General features: G+C 22.8%; 6 protein-coding genes across 6 annotated transcripts; 4 read left to right on the top strand and 2 right to left on the bottom strand.

Moving 5' to 3' along the window:
• Positions 1 to 241: 241 nt before the first annotated feature.
• On the top strand, positions 242 to 2,258 carry SRAE_1000023300 (DNA-directed RNA polymerases I and III subunit RPAC1; the record flags this gene model as incomplete). Its single annotated transcript, XM_024647042.1, has 5 exons — positions 242 to 301; positions 343 to 890; positions 1,029 to 1,064; positions 1,116 to 1,194; positions 1,236 to 2,258. The coding sequence occupies 5 exons, from the start codon at positions 242 to 244 to the stop codon at positions 2,256 to 2,258; spliced, it is 1,746 nt and encodes a 581-aa protein (XP_024501159.1).
• An 862-nt stretch (positions 2,259 to 3,120) lies between these two features.
• SRAE_1000023200 (Protein argonaute-2) lies at positions 3,121 to 5,817 on the top strand (the record flags this gene model as incomplete). The annotated part of the gene is made up of 2 exons (XM_024647040.1): positions 3,121 to 3,344; positions 3,387 to 5,817. 2 exons carry the CDS (start codon positions 3,121 to 3,123, stop codon positions 5,815 to 5,817), a joined length of 2,655 nt encoding a protein of 884 aa, XP_024501158.1.
• Positions 5,818 to 6,151: 334 nt separating this feature from the next.
• Positions 6,152 to 7,348, bottom strand: SRAE_1000023100 (Hypothetical protein; the record flags this gene model as incomplete). Its single annotated transcript, XM_024647039.1, has 1 exon — positions 6,152 to 7,348. The coding sequence occupies one exon, from the start codon at positions 7,346 to 7,348 to the stop codon at positions 6,152 to 6,154; it is 1,197 nt and encodes a 398-aa protein (XP_024501157.1).
• A 593-nt stretch (positions 7,349 to 7,941) lies between these two features.
• Positions 7,942 to 8,646, bottom strand: SRAE_1000023000 (Hypothetical protein; the record flags this gene model as incomplete). Its single annotated transcript, XM_024647038.1, has 1 exon — positions 7,942 to 8,646. One exon carries the CDS (start codon positions 8,644 to 8,646, stop codon positions 7,942 to 7,944), a length of 705 nt encoding a protein of 234 aa, XP_024501156.1.
• A 1,062-nt stretch (positions 8,647 to 9,708) lies between these two features.
• On the top strand, positions 9,709 to 11,066 carry SRAE_1000022900 (Delta(24)-sterol reductase; the record flags this gene model as incomplete). Its single annotated transcript, XM_024647037.1, has 2 exons — positions 9,709 to 9,846; positions 9,897 to 11,066. The coding sequence occupies 2 exons, from the start codon at positions 9,709 to 9,711 to the stop codon at positions 11,064 to 11,066; spliced, it is 1,308 nt and encodes a 435-aa protein (XP_024501155.1).
• Positions 11,067 to 13,022: 1,956 nt separating this feature from the next.
• Positions 13,023 to 13,250, top strand: SRAE_1000022800 (Hypothetical protein; the record flags this gene model as incomplete). Its single annotated transcript, XM_024647036.1, has 1 exon — positions 13,023 to 13,250. One exon carries the CDS (start codon positions 13,023 to 13,025, stop codon positions 13,248 to 13,250), a length of 228 nt encoding a protein of 75 aa, XP_024501154.1.
• Between the last annotated feature and the right edge of the window lie 1,483 nt (positions 13,251 to 14,733).

Genomic DNA, 14,733 nt, shown 5'->3' with positions numbered 1-14,733 from the left:
GATACATTTTATCAAAATTTGGACAGAAGTTACTTTATAACAAATTCAATTTCAATTATCATAATAAGTAAAATTTTACTTACATGTAAAAACAGGTTTGGACAATACATAAAGGTTAGCATTATCAATCATCTTCATTATTAAATTCAATACAACCTAGAAGAAACATATTTCCAACAGGCGCCAAATTATTGTGCTTTTTGTGTCTTATTCAAGAAAAGTATTAAAACTTGTCTAAATGATGGTTGGGAGAAAAAAAGCTAATTTACCTGTATCCAATGAAGATTTTCAAAGTACTAAGGTAGTGTGTTTTTTTTTTTAATTGTATTTAATATATTTTAGATAACTTCACCAAAGTTTGATGATACAATTAATTTTATTGAAAGAAAAAATACATGTAAAATATTGTCAGAATCGTCTACAAATATACTACAATTACCAATGGAAACACCAATGAATTCAACTGTCCGTTCAATCAATTCACCTATGTCAGGTTCAACTGGGGGAACACCACCACGCCGAAGCAAAATTTCCACAGATGCTACACCCAAGCGTGTTGATAAACAATTGTTTTCAAAATTCAATGCTTTTGTCACACCAGCCCAAATGGATCCTTTTAGAAATTCAAGTTTTAAGATTGCACAAAATCCAGACGATACTAATATACATGGACAATTTCTGCAAATTAATAGAACTCTTGAGGAAGATATTATAAAAAGTACAGTTAGAAGACGACCGAATGTAAAAACAATAGCTTATAATACTACATATGAAAGACCAACGGCTGGAGGAAGAGAACAAATTCAGATTCTATCGGAAAGTACAATATTTAAACAACAAACCCTAAAAATAATTTCAAAAATTATTGCAGGAATTCTTACTTTTACACTGTTTTCTTTGTTATTTTATATTATTTATTTGTTATTTTCTAATGTTTTGTAAATATTCATCAATCAATTAATAAATTTTGTGAAATAAATATTTTTAAACTGTCTTCTGTTTACAAAATTTTTTGACAATCTCCTGAGCAGAAGGTTTGACGCCATTCAAATATTTGGAGAAATGTAGTTTTAATTTGTAAAGCTGTTTTAAAATAAATTTTGGGATTGTTCCAGTATGTCAATGGATTACGAGGATTCCAATGGTGCAATGGCACATGAAAAGCTTATCATGGAGGAGGAACGTGTTCTTAATGTAAGTATCTCTGAAATATACAGTTTATTTCTTGATTCTAGACATATGATTCTGCAACTGACTATGCGTCAAACAGTAGCTCGTTTAACATATTTAAAGATGTTAAAAATTATGTTAACAATATAAGAATAAAAATAATTAATGTTATTCCAGAAGAAAATACAATTGAATTTGATTTAATAAATGTTGAAGCGCCAATAGCTAATACTTTAAGACGTGTTTTATTGGCAGAAGTCCCAACAATGGCCATAGAAAAAGTAATGTTATATCAAAATACTTCTGTTATTCAAGATGAAGTTCTTTGTCATAGATTGGGGTTACTTCCTCTCAAAGCAGATCCAAGGAAATTTGATTGGCCAGGCGTAAAAATTGAAGGAATTAATGAAGAAGGTGTCGATATGGAAGAGGAACCTCCTGTTGATCCTAAAAAACATCTTGTTTTTGATTTCCACGTTAAATGTGTTGAATCGAAAGTTAAAGTTCAAAGTGGTAGTAAAGTATCTAATTATGAAAATGAAGTTGTCAAATCGAATCAAATAATTTGGCATCCTATTGGTAATCAGGCTGAGGAGTTTGGCGATGATCCACCAAGAATGGTACATGATGATGTGATAGTGGCGAAACTTAAAGGTGGTCAAGAAATAGAAGCAAAATTACATTGTGTAAAAGGTATTGGACGTGATCATGCTAAATTCTCACCTGTTGCAACGGCTTCATACAGATTGCTTCCAACAATAACATTAAAAGAAGATGTATATGGAGATGCTGCAATTAAATTTCAACAATGTTTTAGTGAAGGCGTCGTTGATGTAGTAGATTCAGAACATGGTCCTAAGGCTGTCGTTGTTAATGCGCGTAATGACCTTTGTTCAAGAAATGTTTTAAGACATGAAGAATTTAAAGATATTGTTGAACTAGGAAGAATTAAAAATCATTTTATTTTTAGTGTAGAATCCACAGGTGCTCTAAAAGCTGAGGAATTGGTTATTGAAGCTTGTAAAATAATTCAATGGAAGGCTCAAGGCTTGAAAAGTTTAGTTCAAATGAAGTTTAAAAAGTTGTAATTTTGTTATTTTTATCAATTTTTTTTTGTTGATTTTATTGTTTTAATGTTAATGCATATAAATTAAATGACTTTAATTAACATGTATTTTTAGGTAGAAGTTGATTTTACCGCTCTATTTTAACTAATAACACCAAATTTCACTTTTTTTGCTAAAGTGTGTTTAATCGTATCATAGATTCTAGAATCTCCAGTTACTTTTGTTTATAATTTTCTAAAGTTTTCTGGAAATAAATAAAAGACATTTTATGAGAAAAAACTACTAGAACTTGTGCCTTATTATACTTTAAAGAAAAATCATCATCTTGAATCTGTTAATTATCTTATTGATGATGAGTAATCATTGGGGAAAAACTATATACCCTCTAGACAATCATATCACTGCAACTCATCTTATAACAAAACAATATACTAAAAATTTAATTTTCATTACCTTTCTTTGTAATCAAATATAATTTTATGTGAATTTTTGATAGAAAAAAGGTTTTTCTCATTTGCTTTTAATAACGTAAATTGTATTACACTTACAATATTGTTGTCACTTTCCACATTATAATATATTTAAAAAGTGCAAAGTTTTAACAAAAGGTTATCATTATGTGGAACATTTTAGTATATATTTGTTCCATGTACTTTGATAGCATGTGTTAAAATCTTTGGGATATTGTTTCTCATATTGTAATTTATACATGTGATAATTTATTCAAAATTTAAATTTTAGTTTTTTTTTTACAATTTTCTTATATTACATATTATGGAATATTAAAATTTATTCTGTTTGCAGTTCATTTGTCATATAATTAAATGTCATGTTATAAGTAATTCATAATTTTTGTTTTTAGAATTTTATTTTTATACTCAAAATGGAACTTCCTGATATAAGTGGAATTGTTGATAAATTTGACCAAATTGCAATTTGCAAAAAACTTAATCCCTCTGAGTACTATAAAGAAACTCTTCCTGGACAAGTTTCGGCTTATCCACTTCTGATTGAAAGAACAGCTGTCGCTTATAGGTATAATGTGGCAATTTCTCTGACAAAGGAGAATTTTCAAAAAATGTTAACATCAACAAATGATCTAGAAGTGTAAGTTATAAAATTTAATTATTTAAAATTTTGTAATTTAAGGAAGATGATTGGAAGTAAACAAACTCGTAGAGAAACATGTATGGTGGCTGTAGATTGTTCAATTAAAGGTTTAGAAGTACCTGATTTACAATATTGTTATGATGGTGTATCTAATTTAATAACAAACAAAGAAATAAATAATGTTGAAAATGTTATTCCGGGAATAAGATTTCCAGAAGATTGTCAAGGTTTAATTAGAAAATGTTCTGTAACAGTTGAAATAACACGTTGCTTAGAAGACTTTGCTGTTCCTATTGGTCAGAAGAACATCTTGTTAAATGATGCACTTTCCCAGAAACAAAAACTTATATATAACTGTCTTGAAATGATAACTTCACAATATGCACTTAACAATAAGAAATATTTTTCAAATAATAATCGAAGCTTTCATATGACTGGAAAAGAATTTGACGATGATATTGGAAATGGAAAGATTTTGAAACCTGGTGTTTGTAAAAGTGTTCGTTTTATTGAATCAAATGATCAAGATCGCATACGTGCAGCTGTTTTCTTGGATATGTCAAAAAATGTTTTTTATAAAGATGGAAATTTACTTGATATAATTATGGATATTGTTGGAAAAGACGATGTAAAACGTTTAACACCGATTGATTATAGTATAGCTCTTGAACACTTGGAAGGTGTACTTGTTACTCCGTCTTACAGAAATGCTGGTGAATCATTTAAATTGAAAGAATTTTCAAAAGAAAATTTAAAAGATTGTTATTTCAAAGGAAGAGATGATGATAATATCTCGATTATTGAATATTTGGAAAACACGTACAAAATTAAAATTGAATATCCTGATATTCCAGCTGTTGTTGTGAAATCTCGTGGACAAGTAAATTACTACCCAATGTGCCAGTTAAGTATTTGTCCAGGGCAAACAGTTTCTCTTCAAAAAATGGATGTTGAATCATCTATTTCTCAACAATCAAGTAATACAGTTAAACCATATATTCGTAAAAACGAAATTACAAAACATTTAATGGGACTTGGACTTCTTGATGTAAATTCTAACAATATTATGAAAGGATTTGGTTTACAACTTCAACCACATGCAATTAATATAAAATTAAAAATTCGTGAACCTCCTAGAATTTTTACTGGGGATGGAGAAATAGTTCCTGATGAAAAGGGTATATTTTCAGATGCATTTCGTCAAAGATTTGCTGAACCAGCTGTTATTAAAAGATGGGTTCTTGCATATAATCGTTCTGTTACAAAAAGAAATGCTGATGATTTTTGTCGTGAATTAGTTCAAATGGCAAGACAAAAAGGAATGATTATTGATTCTCCAATTGAAATGGTTGAATTATCTGATGATCCTCAAGAATTAAAAAAATTTATGAAGTCAAAAGCTAGTGATAAAATTAAGTTTATTATGCATATTGAACCAAAAGCTATTTTAAGTCATGATTTGTTAAAATATTATGAGACAAAATATAATGTGTTAACACAACAAGTTACAAAAGAATTAGTTGAAAGTATTCTTACTAAAAAACAACGACAATCATTAGGAAATGTTATTAATAAAATGAATTTAAAAAATGGAGGAATTAATATACTTACTAAAAATGAACCTGCTGCTAAACGTATGTGTATGTCAAATAATGAAAATTTTATTATTGGATATTCATTATCACATTCAAAGTTTAATGGTGATCCTAGTGTTGTAGGATATTGTGCTAATTTTGCTTCAAATCCTCATAATTTTGTTGGTGATTTCTTTTTTCAAACTGGTCGAAAACATCAAATTGATTCACAAACACTTGAAAATACCTTTGTTGAGGTATTAAGACGTCGTGCTACCAATAGAAAAGATGCTACTGAACCTCCTAAACGTATTATTGTTCTTCGTGATGGATTAACAGATGTTCAATTTAAGGATGCTATTCATAAAGAAATAAATGCTTTACGTGCAGCATGTGAAAGATTTATGAGTGGTTATAAACCATCATTTGTTATGATTGTTGTAAATAAACATCATAACAAAAGATTTTTTGGAATTGATAATAATTTTATTTCAATAAATTTTTCACCTGGTGTTGTTATAGATACAGGATGTACAAGAGCAGACTACACTGAATTTTACCTTCAAGCTCATCGTCCACTTCTTGGTACATCTAAAATTCCTCAATATTCAGTTATTGTAAATGAATGTGATGTAACACTTGATGAATGTCAAGCACTTATTCTTGCATTATCTTACTCTCATCAAATTATTTCTAATTCTGTTTCTCTTCCTGAACCTATTTATCAAGCTGCTGAATTAGCAAAAAGAGGTAACTATCTTTTTGCTGTTATGAAAAAAGAAGATGTCACAAGATTAACTTATATTGAAGATACTGGTCAAATTAATTTGGTAGAATTAAATAATAACTTATGTTATAATAAGACTAAATTTGCTGATAATCGCGTTACTGCTTAATAATTTTTTTTAATTTTTTATATTTTGTTTATTGTATATTAATTCTTTATACATTTAAATTTAATTGATAATAAAATTGACTTTTTTGAAAATGATTTATTAAATTCATTTAAAAGTTAATACTGGTAGAATTAATTGAAGGGAAAATTTATGATAAAAAAATAGTTTTAGTCTTTTAGTTTGTCTTATCTTTAACAATTTATTTGTTATCCAAAGTATTTTACATAATTTAATTATAATTAATCAATTTTAATAAACGTAAAAATTGATTTTAGTTTCTGAAATAATTAAATATATTTTTAACTTTAATATTTTATATAAATAACTGGCATATTTAATATTTATAATAACGTTTTGTTTTTATCACATATTTATGATGTTGATAGTTATTATTAGTTCCGAAATTCCATCGACTTAGTCTATTTATTCTGTATTGATTTCCATTTTCCTCTGAAACCACGTCATTATATGATGTTGGTATTGGAATAGTTTCAATAACGGAATCGTCAGCTGACAAATTTTCAACTTGTGGAAAAAAATTTTCAGAAAATTCTCCATTGTCATCAATTTTAGCAATAGGAATAATTGGAGAACTTGTATCACTATCAAAATGTAACTCTTCATCAGTTAATTTGTCATTTATCAATTTAGGAAATTCATCTGATTCTTGAATTATTTCTTTTTCATTATTTACGTTACTTATTGTGGTTGATTCTACATTTAAAAGTTTTTTTTCTATATTTTCTAGTTCAGTTGGACATGGGCAAAATTTTACATTACCACCAGGTAGACCTGGCAAACCTTTAGGACCACGTAATCCAGGAGATCCTTCTATTCCATCTAAACCTCTAGGACCCGGTTTACCTACACTACCTGGAAGTCCATATATATAATTTTTTTTTCCACGTGGACCTTGTTTCCCGGTAGGTCCTTGAGATCCTGGTAACCCTTTAGGTCCTGGTAAACCAATTCCACCAAATGCATCTTTTCCTTTAGGACCTTGTTTACCACGGTGTCCGGGAAATCCTTGTGGACCAACATCTCCAATATCTCCTTGTTCGCCATCAAATCCATCTTTTCCAGGTATACCAGGAATTCCTTTATCCCCTTTTAGCCCAACAAGTCCTTGAAGACCAGGTGGACCATCAGGACCTATTGGACCGCTGGGACAAATAATACAACGTTCATTTTCAAGTTTAATTAATGTTAACGCATCTAAACCAGGTTCACCATCGTCTCCGTCATCACCAGTATCACCTGTTTCACCATCATCTCCAACATCTCCAGGTGGTCCTATAACAGGAATAGGACAATTTCCAATTTGCCTTTTTCCTCTTTTAATCCAATTAGCTTCTAAAAGAATAATTTTATCGTCATAATTTTTTAAATTTTCATTATAAATTTCAATTCTTTTTCTAAATCGTTCCTGAATTTTTTCAATATATTTTAAAAATAATGGTAATAAAATCAAATGAGTTAATAGAGCAAAAGTGCTAATACAAATTATTAAAAAAATAATTATACGGAACATTATAATATTATGTTTATAAATATTATGTTATTTTTTCTATATATATTACCTTGTTACGATCTAATTTTTTTGTTTTAATGACCTAAATTTAATATTTCAAAATAAAAAAATAAGGTAATAGAAATAAAAAATTAATTTAATGGCAAATCATACATTAATTATAAATTTAGTATTTTTTTTTAAATAGGTAATTTTTTTATAAGTATTTTTTAATGACTAGACATAATTTCTATTAATAAAAACTATTTTAAAAATATAAATATTTCACCTATATTAGAGTATTATTTTTAAATAGAATATAATTCACTGAAATAATTACAATATTTATCAATCTTATTTTAATTATTTTAACATTTATTTTTTGTTTAAATCGTATTGATAAAAAAAATTACACTAATGATTAAACAACATAGAAAATATGTAATTAGTAGTATATTAATTTTTAATAATTTAGAAATAATTAATTACATAATTGTTTTAAAGTTGTTTGTTTAAAAATAAAAAAAGACTTTATTTAATAATAAATTTTTTAAGCTTAACTGAATTGAAAGTTTGATATGTTAATAAAAAGAAAACTACAATATTATAAATAATTATTGAATAAATATATTTCTTGATACAATTACTACAATTGCATATGCACATAAAAATGCAAGAATAATTCCAATATGTTTGGAAATATTAAAAGATTCTTCAATATTTCTATAAACTTTTTTAGACAAACAAAATGCATTTGGATAACGTGAAGTAACACTTATAGAAATTGAATAATTATCTCCCATCATACACTTGTATTTACCACATGCAATTCTATCATCAATAAAATAATCTAAATATATAAGTCCATTTTCATTTTTATCATTATTATTTTTTAAAGTAATTCCGTAATCAGAATTATTTTCATATTTCCAAGTAAATACTTCATTTAAATTATAATTAATCTTTCTGATACATGCAACTTTTATGTATTCATTATCAATTAATGTCAAATTATCATTATTCATGGATAATAAAATTTCATTTTTTTCCTGAACATCTGTTATATCTATTTTTATTTCATATGGTTCATTATATTGATCAGCAATAGTTATAAATTCTGCTGGCTCTTGAATATTGTATATAAAAACTGTTAAATTTTCTTTATCCCAAATATTTGCTATACTTTTAGTAATAAATTTACTCATTTTTAATTTTGAATTAGGATTTTTAACTAAACGTAAATTTCTTGGTAATGTTCCATTTTTTTTAGGATAAAATTCTAACGCAATATTACTTTTATATAAAGCAGTTATGGCCATAGTTTTATTACTTAAAAAATGATAATTAACAAATTTAAATTTAGATCTTAATTTGTAATCATCAATTGAAGGTTCAAAAAAATTATTTCCTTTGATAAAAATTATATTATATGCTAAAAAAATTAATATAATTTTCGTATTCATGATAATGACATAAATTAACAATACTGTTTTTTTTTAAATATTTATTAACTTTTTTTTTCAAAAAATTTGTATATTAAAATTTATTTTAAAATTTTATATGGTAAACATTATTAAAAAAAATAGATAGATTTTTAATAATTTTAATTTTTTTACAGTTGTTTTTTAATATTTAAAAGTTTTAAAGTTTTCTTTATTTTATAAAACATTACTTTGATCTTTATGTAGTAAATGCATTATAAAATATTATTAATGTTTAATATAAATAATATTTATATATTTTTGTTTATATTGTTAAATAAATAAATAACATGTTTGTTAATGGTATTTTTAACTAAATTATATTATTATATAATTTTTAAACACTACATCAATGAAAAAAAAATTAAACTAAATATTAAAGTTTTAATAGAAAAAAGTATTATGTAATTAAAGTTTATAAATCTTTAATATGATACAATTTCATTAAAAAAACAACTTTAATAACATTTATTTTTAAATTCCCTAATTATAAAATAAAAAATTAAAGTTTTTGTTAAAAATATCATACTATAAAAAAAAGAAGTAAAATTATTTTAAAATATTATTATCATTATTATGTTTACATTTTTATTTTATTTTCAACAATATATATACCATTACCAAAAAGTCACTTTAATATTATCTTTTATGACCTTTTTATTCTTACCTACTATATCACCATGGATTGTTGTTTATAAAAATAGTTTGTAGCTAACACCGTTATTTTTATTCTTTTAAACAATATAACATAGTCAGTAATATTAATTATTAATATATTTGTTTATTAAATTTTTTACATTTTTTCTTATATTAACATAAATATTAACCTTCTAACAAATGAACAAATTAAATATACCAATGGAGATAGAAAAATTTTTTGAATTTCCCCATTATATTTTTATGTTTTTTTTAACACCATTTTTTTGGATTATTGATAAAGTTATCAAAAATATAGAAATTGGAAAAGGAAAATTTTTATTAAAAATTAATTATCCAAAAAAATATCATGAACAGAAGGTAAATAAATTACGTGAAGAGGTATGTTTATTTGATGATAGTTCTATCTTTTTATTGATTTTTTATTATAGTTTAAAAAAAATTTAAATAATGATAAGTTACCTGATATGTCTATAAGAAATCAAATGAATGGTATTCTAGAAGTTAATCTATTAGAAAAATTTATAGTTGTTGAACCTTTTGTTACAATTAATCAAGTAATTGAAATTTTATCAGAAACAAATTTAATTCTTCCATGTATGTCTAGTGATACTAGTATGACTATTAATGAAATGATAGAGAATGGTTGTGTTGGATCAGATTCCAAAAAATATGGTCTTTTTCATCATACATGTTTTGAATTTGAAATTTTAACAGCTAAAGGTGATGTTGTTATGGCAAAAAAAAATGGTGGAATTGGAAGTGGAAATAATAATGCCTTATTTTATGGAATACCTTTATCAGGAAATTCTATTGGTATATTGTTATCTGCAAAAATTAAATTAGTTGATAAAGAAAGTATTGTTAAATTTTCATATAAACCTGTAAATATATCAGAATTAGGATATGAAATAAAATTATGTGGAGAAAAAAATAAGGAGGCAGACTTTATGGATATAATAAATATTGATAATACAAATTTTATTATAGCTATTGGAGATATGATAAAATATAAAGAAGGTTTAAAATTATCTAACAATTGGAAAAATAATTATAATTATTGTTTAAAGGAGAGAAAAGAAATTATATGCTATATGAAATTAGATTGTTATTTACGTAGAGAAGAAAGTAGTATTCATGATAGAAGTAAACTAAGAAAAATTTTAAGTAAAAGATTATGGAAATATAATGAAATTCATAATGATTATTTGGTACCATTAAATAATGTTGAATATATTTTATCTAAGTTAAATGAATTAAATTTATCTTCAAAATGGATGACATTAGTAAATGTTCCATCAATACCTGGTCTTATTCGTCAACGTTGTGGAAGAAATATATATTATCTTAACATTCGTATAAAAAATGAAGTTCATTTTTCAAAAAGTTTAAAGCTAAAAGATTTATTAATTAAATTTGAGGAAGAAATTTTTAACAAGAATGGTTTTGAATTAATGAGTAATTCAATGTCATTGTCGCAGAAAAATTTCTGGTTGATGTTTGACTCTTCTCTTTATCAATGGTTACGTGCTAAATATGGAAGTAAGGCATTGTTTATAGATATTTTTCAAAAGAAAAATGAAAGAAATATTGTTAATTAGATATATTATTAAAAACTTTCTTTTTAAATGTAAAAATAAAAAAAATTTTTTTTTATCATAAAAATATAATTTTTTTTTTTGTTTTATAGTAAAAATATAAATGGAATTTATTGTATATTCTATTTTGTATAAATTTTTATACGTCTATTCTACTATTATTATTCTTTATGTAGATATTTGTGTTATCTACTATTTACAAAAAAATAAAGATCAATTTTTAAAATGTATATATAATCAAGTTATTTTTATATATTTTATTATTGATGTATTACAAGGTATAGGATATTTTATTCATATACTTTATATTTTTCAAGTAGAAATAATTAAACCTGATTTTGTAATAATTTATCTTAAACTAATGTTTGAAATACGATTACATATTGATATATTTTGTACATCTTTCAAAAACATCTACTTTCTTTGTATACTTTTTGAAACTTTTTTACAAATTTTATTATTAAAATTTAATGAAACTTATTATGATAATATTCGTTTAACTATTTATGGATTATTTTCAATTTTAAATGGAATTTTTATTACTATTTTTTGTAACAAAAGTATTTATTTTTTTGAAAGTATACTTTATTGTTCATATTCTAAAAAAATGTATTATATTTCTAAAAATACTTTTATAGCATATAAAGTTATATGTAATGGAATATATTTAATATTTTCAATCATATTAATTATTATGCTTGTGATTAAAAAAATAAATCATAAAGATAAAAATTTAAAGCAAATTTTAGAAATTAAAAATACTTCAACTATTTTTCTTGGTTTTTTTAAAATATTTTTTATTTCTTATGGTATTTTTTTTGCTTTACCTCATTTAATTATGTATATATATATTCATCTATTATTTAACTGTAATTTTTATATTGATCTTAACAAATATTCTAAATTGCTTCATGCTTTAACAACATTTTTTATTACTTTATCTTTTTTATTTAAAAATAGTTTTTCAAAGTCAATTTTAAAGTCTTTCCGAAAAATTTAAAAAATTAAATAGAAATTAATGGATATTTTGTACTTTACAGTTATTATAATAATTATATCTTTTTATGAATCTTTTTTTAAATTATAATAAAAAAAAAATAATAATAGTAAGTATATTATTATTTTTAAACAACAATGATTACAATATTATTAATATTTATTAGTTCATGGTTAAGTAAATAATAATTTAATAATACTTTGTACTTAAATGTATAATTAAAGAAAGTATTAATAATTTAAAAAAGTACTATTTTACAATATTTTTATTTTTGTTTAAATAAGAGTATAAATTTCTACAAATTTTTAATAAAAAACTAAGTTATGGAATCTCTTGAATATAATACAATTTATCAATTATGCTATCTTACGACAAGTACCATAGCAATGATTCTTGATCTCATTGTTTTAATGCGTATTTATAAAACAAGAAAAGAATTTCTAAAAAATTCTTTTAATATATTATTATTAATTTTTCATTTAATTGATTTTATTGATAATATTGGTTTGGAAGTTCATGTTATATATATATTTATAATAATAATTGAAAAACCAAATAGTATAAGATTATTTCAAAAAATTATATGTAAAATAAAAATTATTTTAGAAATATTTTGTGGGCATTTTAAAACATATTATGGTACATTTATCTCATTTGAAGTTTTTCTTCAATTATTTTTTTTTAAATATGGATACAATAAAATGCTTAAAATACGATTAATATTCTATGTTGTTGTATGCTTAGGATCGGCTTTTTATTGGACAATATATTACTTTATATCAAATTATCTTTTTTTGACAATACGTATATGTTCAGTTACGACATCAGCTACCACTGAATATAATAAAATTAGTGAAATGCAAAATTTAATTTTAACAATAATATATTTTATACTTTTTTTAACTGATGGTATAACAATTACAATTCGTTATCATTTAAAAAAAGTAAAAAATTTTTATAGTATGTCAAGTTCTGGTATATCTTCACAATACTTTAATTGGTTTAAACTTTTTTTACCATCATTTTTTGTATTTTTTTCATTACCAATTTTTCTTGGTAATCTTGGATTATGTGATGATGAGAAAAATTCAATTGGTTTAGCAATTTTGAAGATGAAAGAAGTTTTGCAAACTATTATAACATTTATATTGTCATTTCGTTTTCTTTTAACTAAATATTCATACTATTAATTTTTAAATATATTTTTAATCTTTTGTTAAATATATAAATTTAAAAAATAAAATTAATATAAAAACTATATGATGTTATTTAAATTGTTATTAGATTAAAAATAAAAATTTCTGTGATACTTTAGTCTGTTAACTTATCACAAAGATATATAAATAAATTATCCTCATGATTCAGTTATTTTAAACAATTTTGTTTATAACAATTTTACATAAAGTAAATTATTTATAAAAGATTACTTATCAAAACAGGTTTTTATTTGTTTATTTATAAATATTAAAGTATGAATATATTAAAAATTTTTGAGTTAATAAAATTGTTAAATTAATAAGTATACAGAAATACCTTTAACATTAAAATATTTTTTTTATAAATATTATAAACAACCATTTTGTTATTACAAAATTAATATTTAAATAACCATGAAGTAAAAATTATCTCATCAAAAGTATTGTTTATTAGATTATTAATTATTTAGTAAGATATTTTTCTTTGTTATTTGAAAATGAATTCTCATTAGAAAAAAAAAATTTTAAATAGCATTAATAATTTTTTTTTAGATATTTGTTATAAAAAAATTGCTTCATTTTATAATGTAGTTTTTCTTAAAAAGGGAAAGTAAAATTTATAATATAAAATTTATTATTTTATATAATTGATAACTTTTATATAAAAAAAAGTTATGCCTCACGCTTAACAAAAACATAAACTATGATGAAACTTTTTTAAATTTCAATGAATTATAAAAAATTTTTATTTTTTAAAAAAATTATTTATTTTCAATTCCATATATCATTATTAAAATAAAATTTCTGAATACACATTTTATAGTTTTATTTCTTTAAGAAAGTATTAATTCACAAATTAATAAAATGTATTTTTATTTTATTTAACTGACAATCTACAAAAAAATAATCTTTTATTTATTTTGGTTGATAAAAATTATAATATTTTACTATAAATATCTTTGTTTATAATATTCATTGATAAAATTATTAAAATAAATTGTCTTAAAACATTGCAAATAAATAATATTTTGAAGTAAAAAAAATATTAAAAAATTATATTGAAGAAAAATCATCTTTCATTTTTTTTAAATAAATACAAAAATAATATTATTTTAATTTTTAGATTATTATAAAATATATATCTATAATTTGGGAAAAAAATTAAATGAATTTCTAATAGAAAAAAATTATGTATGTGGGGTAATTGAATGTTTTTATACTTGTTACGAAAAAAAACACGTTATTTTTGCTACATTTAATAATTTACAAAAAAAAATATAATTACTTAATAATACAAAGATAAATTTTTTTTTTTAATTATTAAATAAAAATAAAACAATTACATAGAAGTATTTTTTTTTATAATAAATAAAAAGAAAATCATCTTGTTATTGTTATTCAAATTTGTTAGCACTTAATTCTACATAATTAATAAAAGAATAAAGTTTGGTATTTATTAAAAAAAATGTTGTTTTTG

The sequence above is a fragment of the Strongyloides ratti genome (genome assembly GCF_001040885.1).
Source record: "Strongyloides ratti genome assembly S_ratti_ED321, chromosome : 1".
NCBI classification, from domain to species: Eukaryota; Metazoa; Nematoda; class Chromadorea; order Rhabditida; family Strongyloididae; genus Strongyloides; species Strongyloides ratti.
Note: the sequence above shows the minus strand (reverse complement) of the source record. Positions and strands in the feature narration are given on the sequence as shown.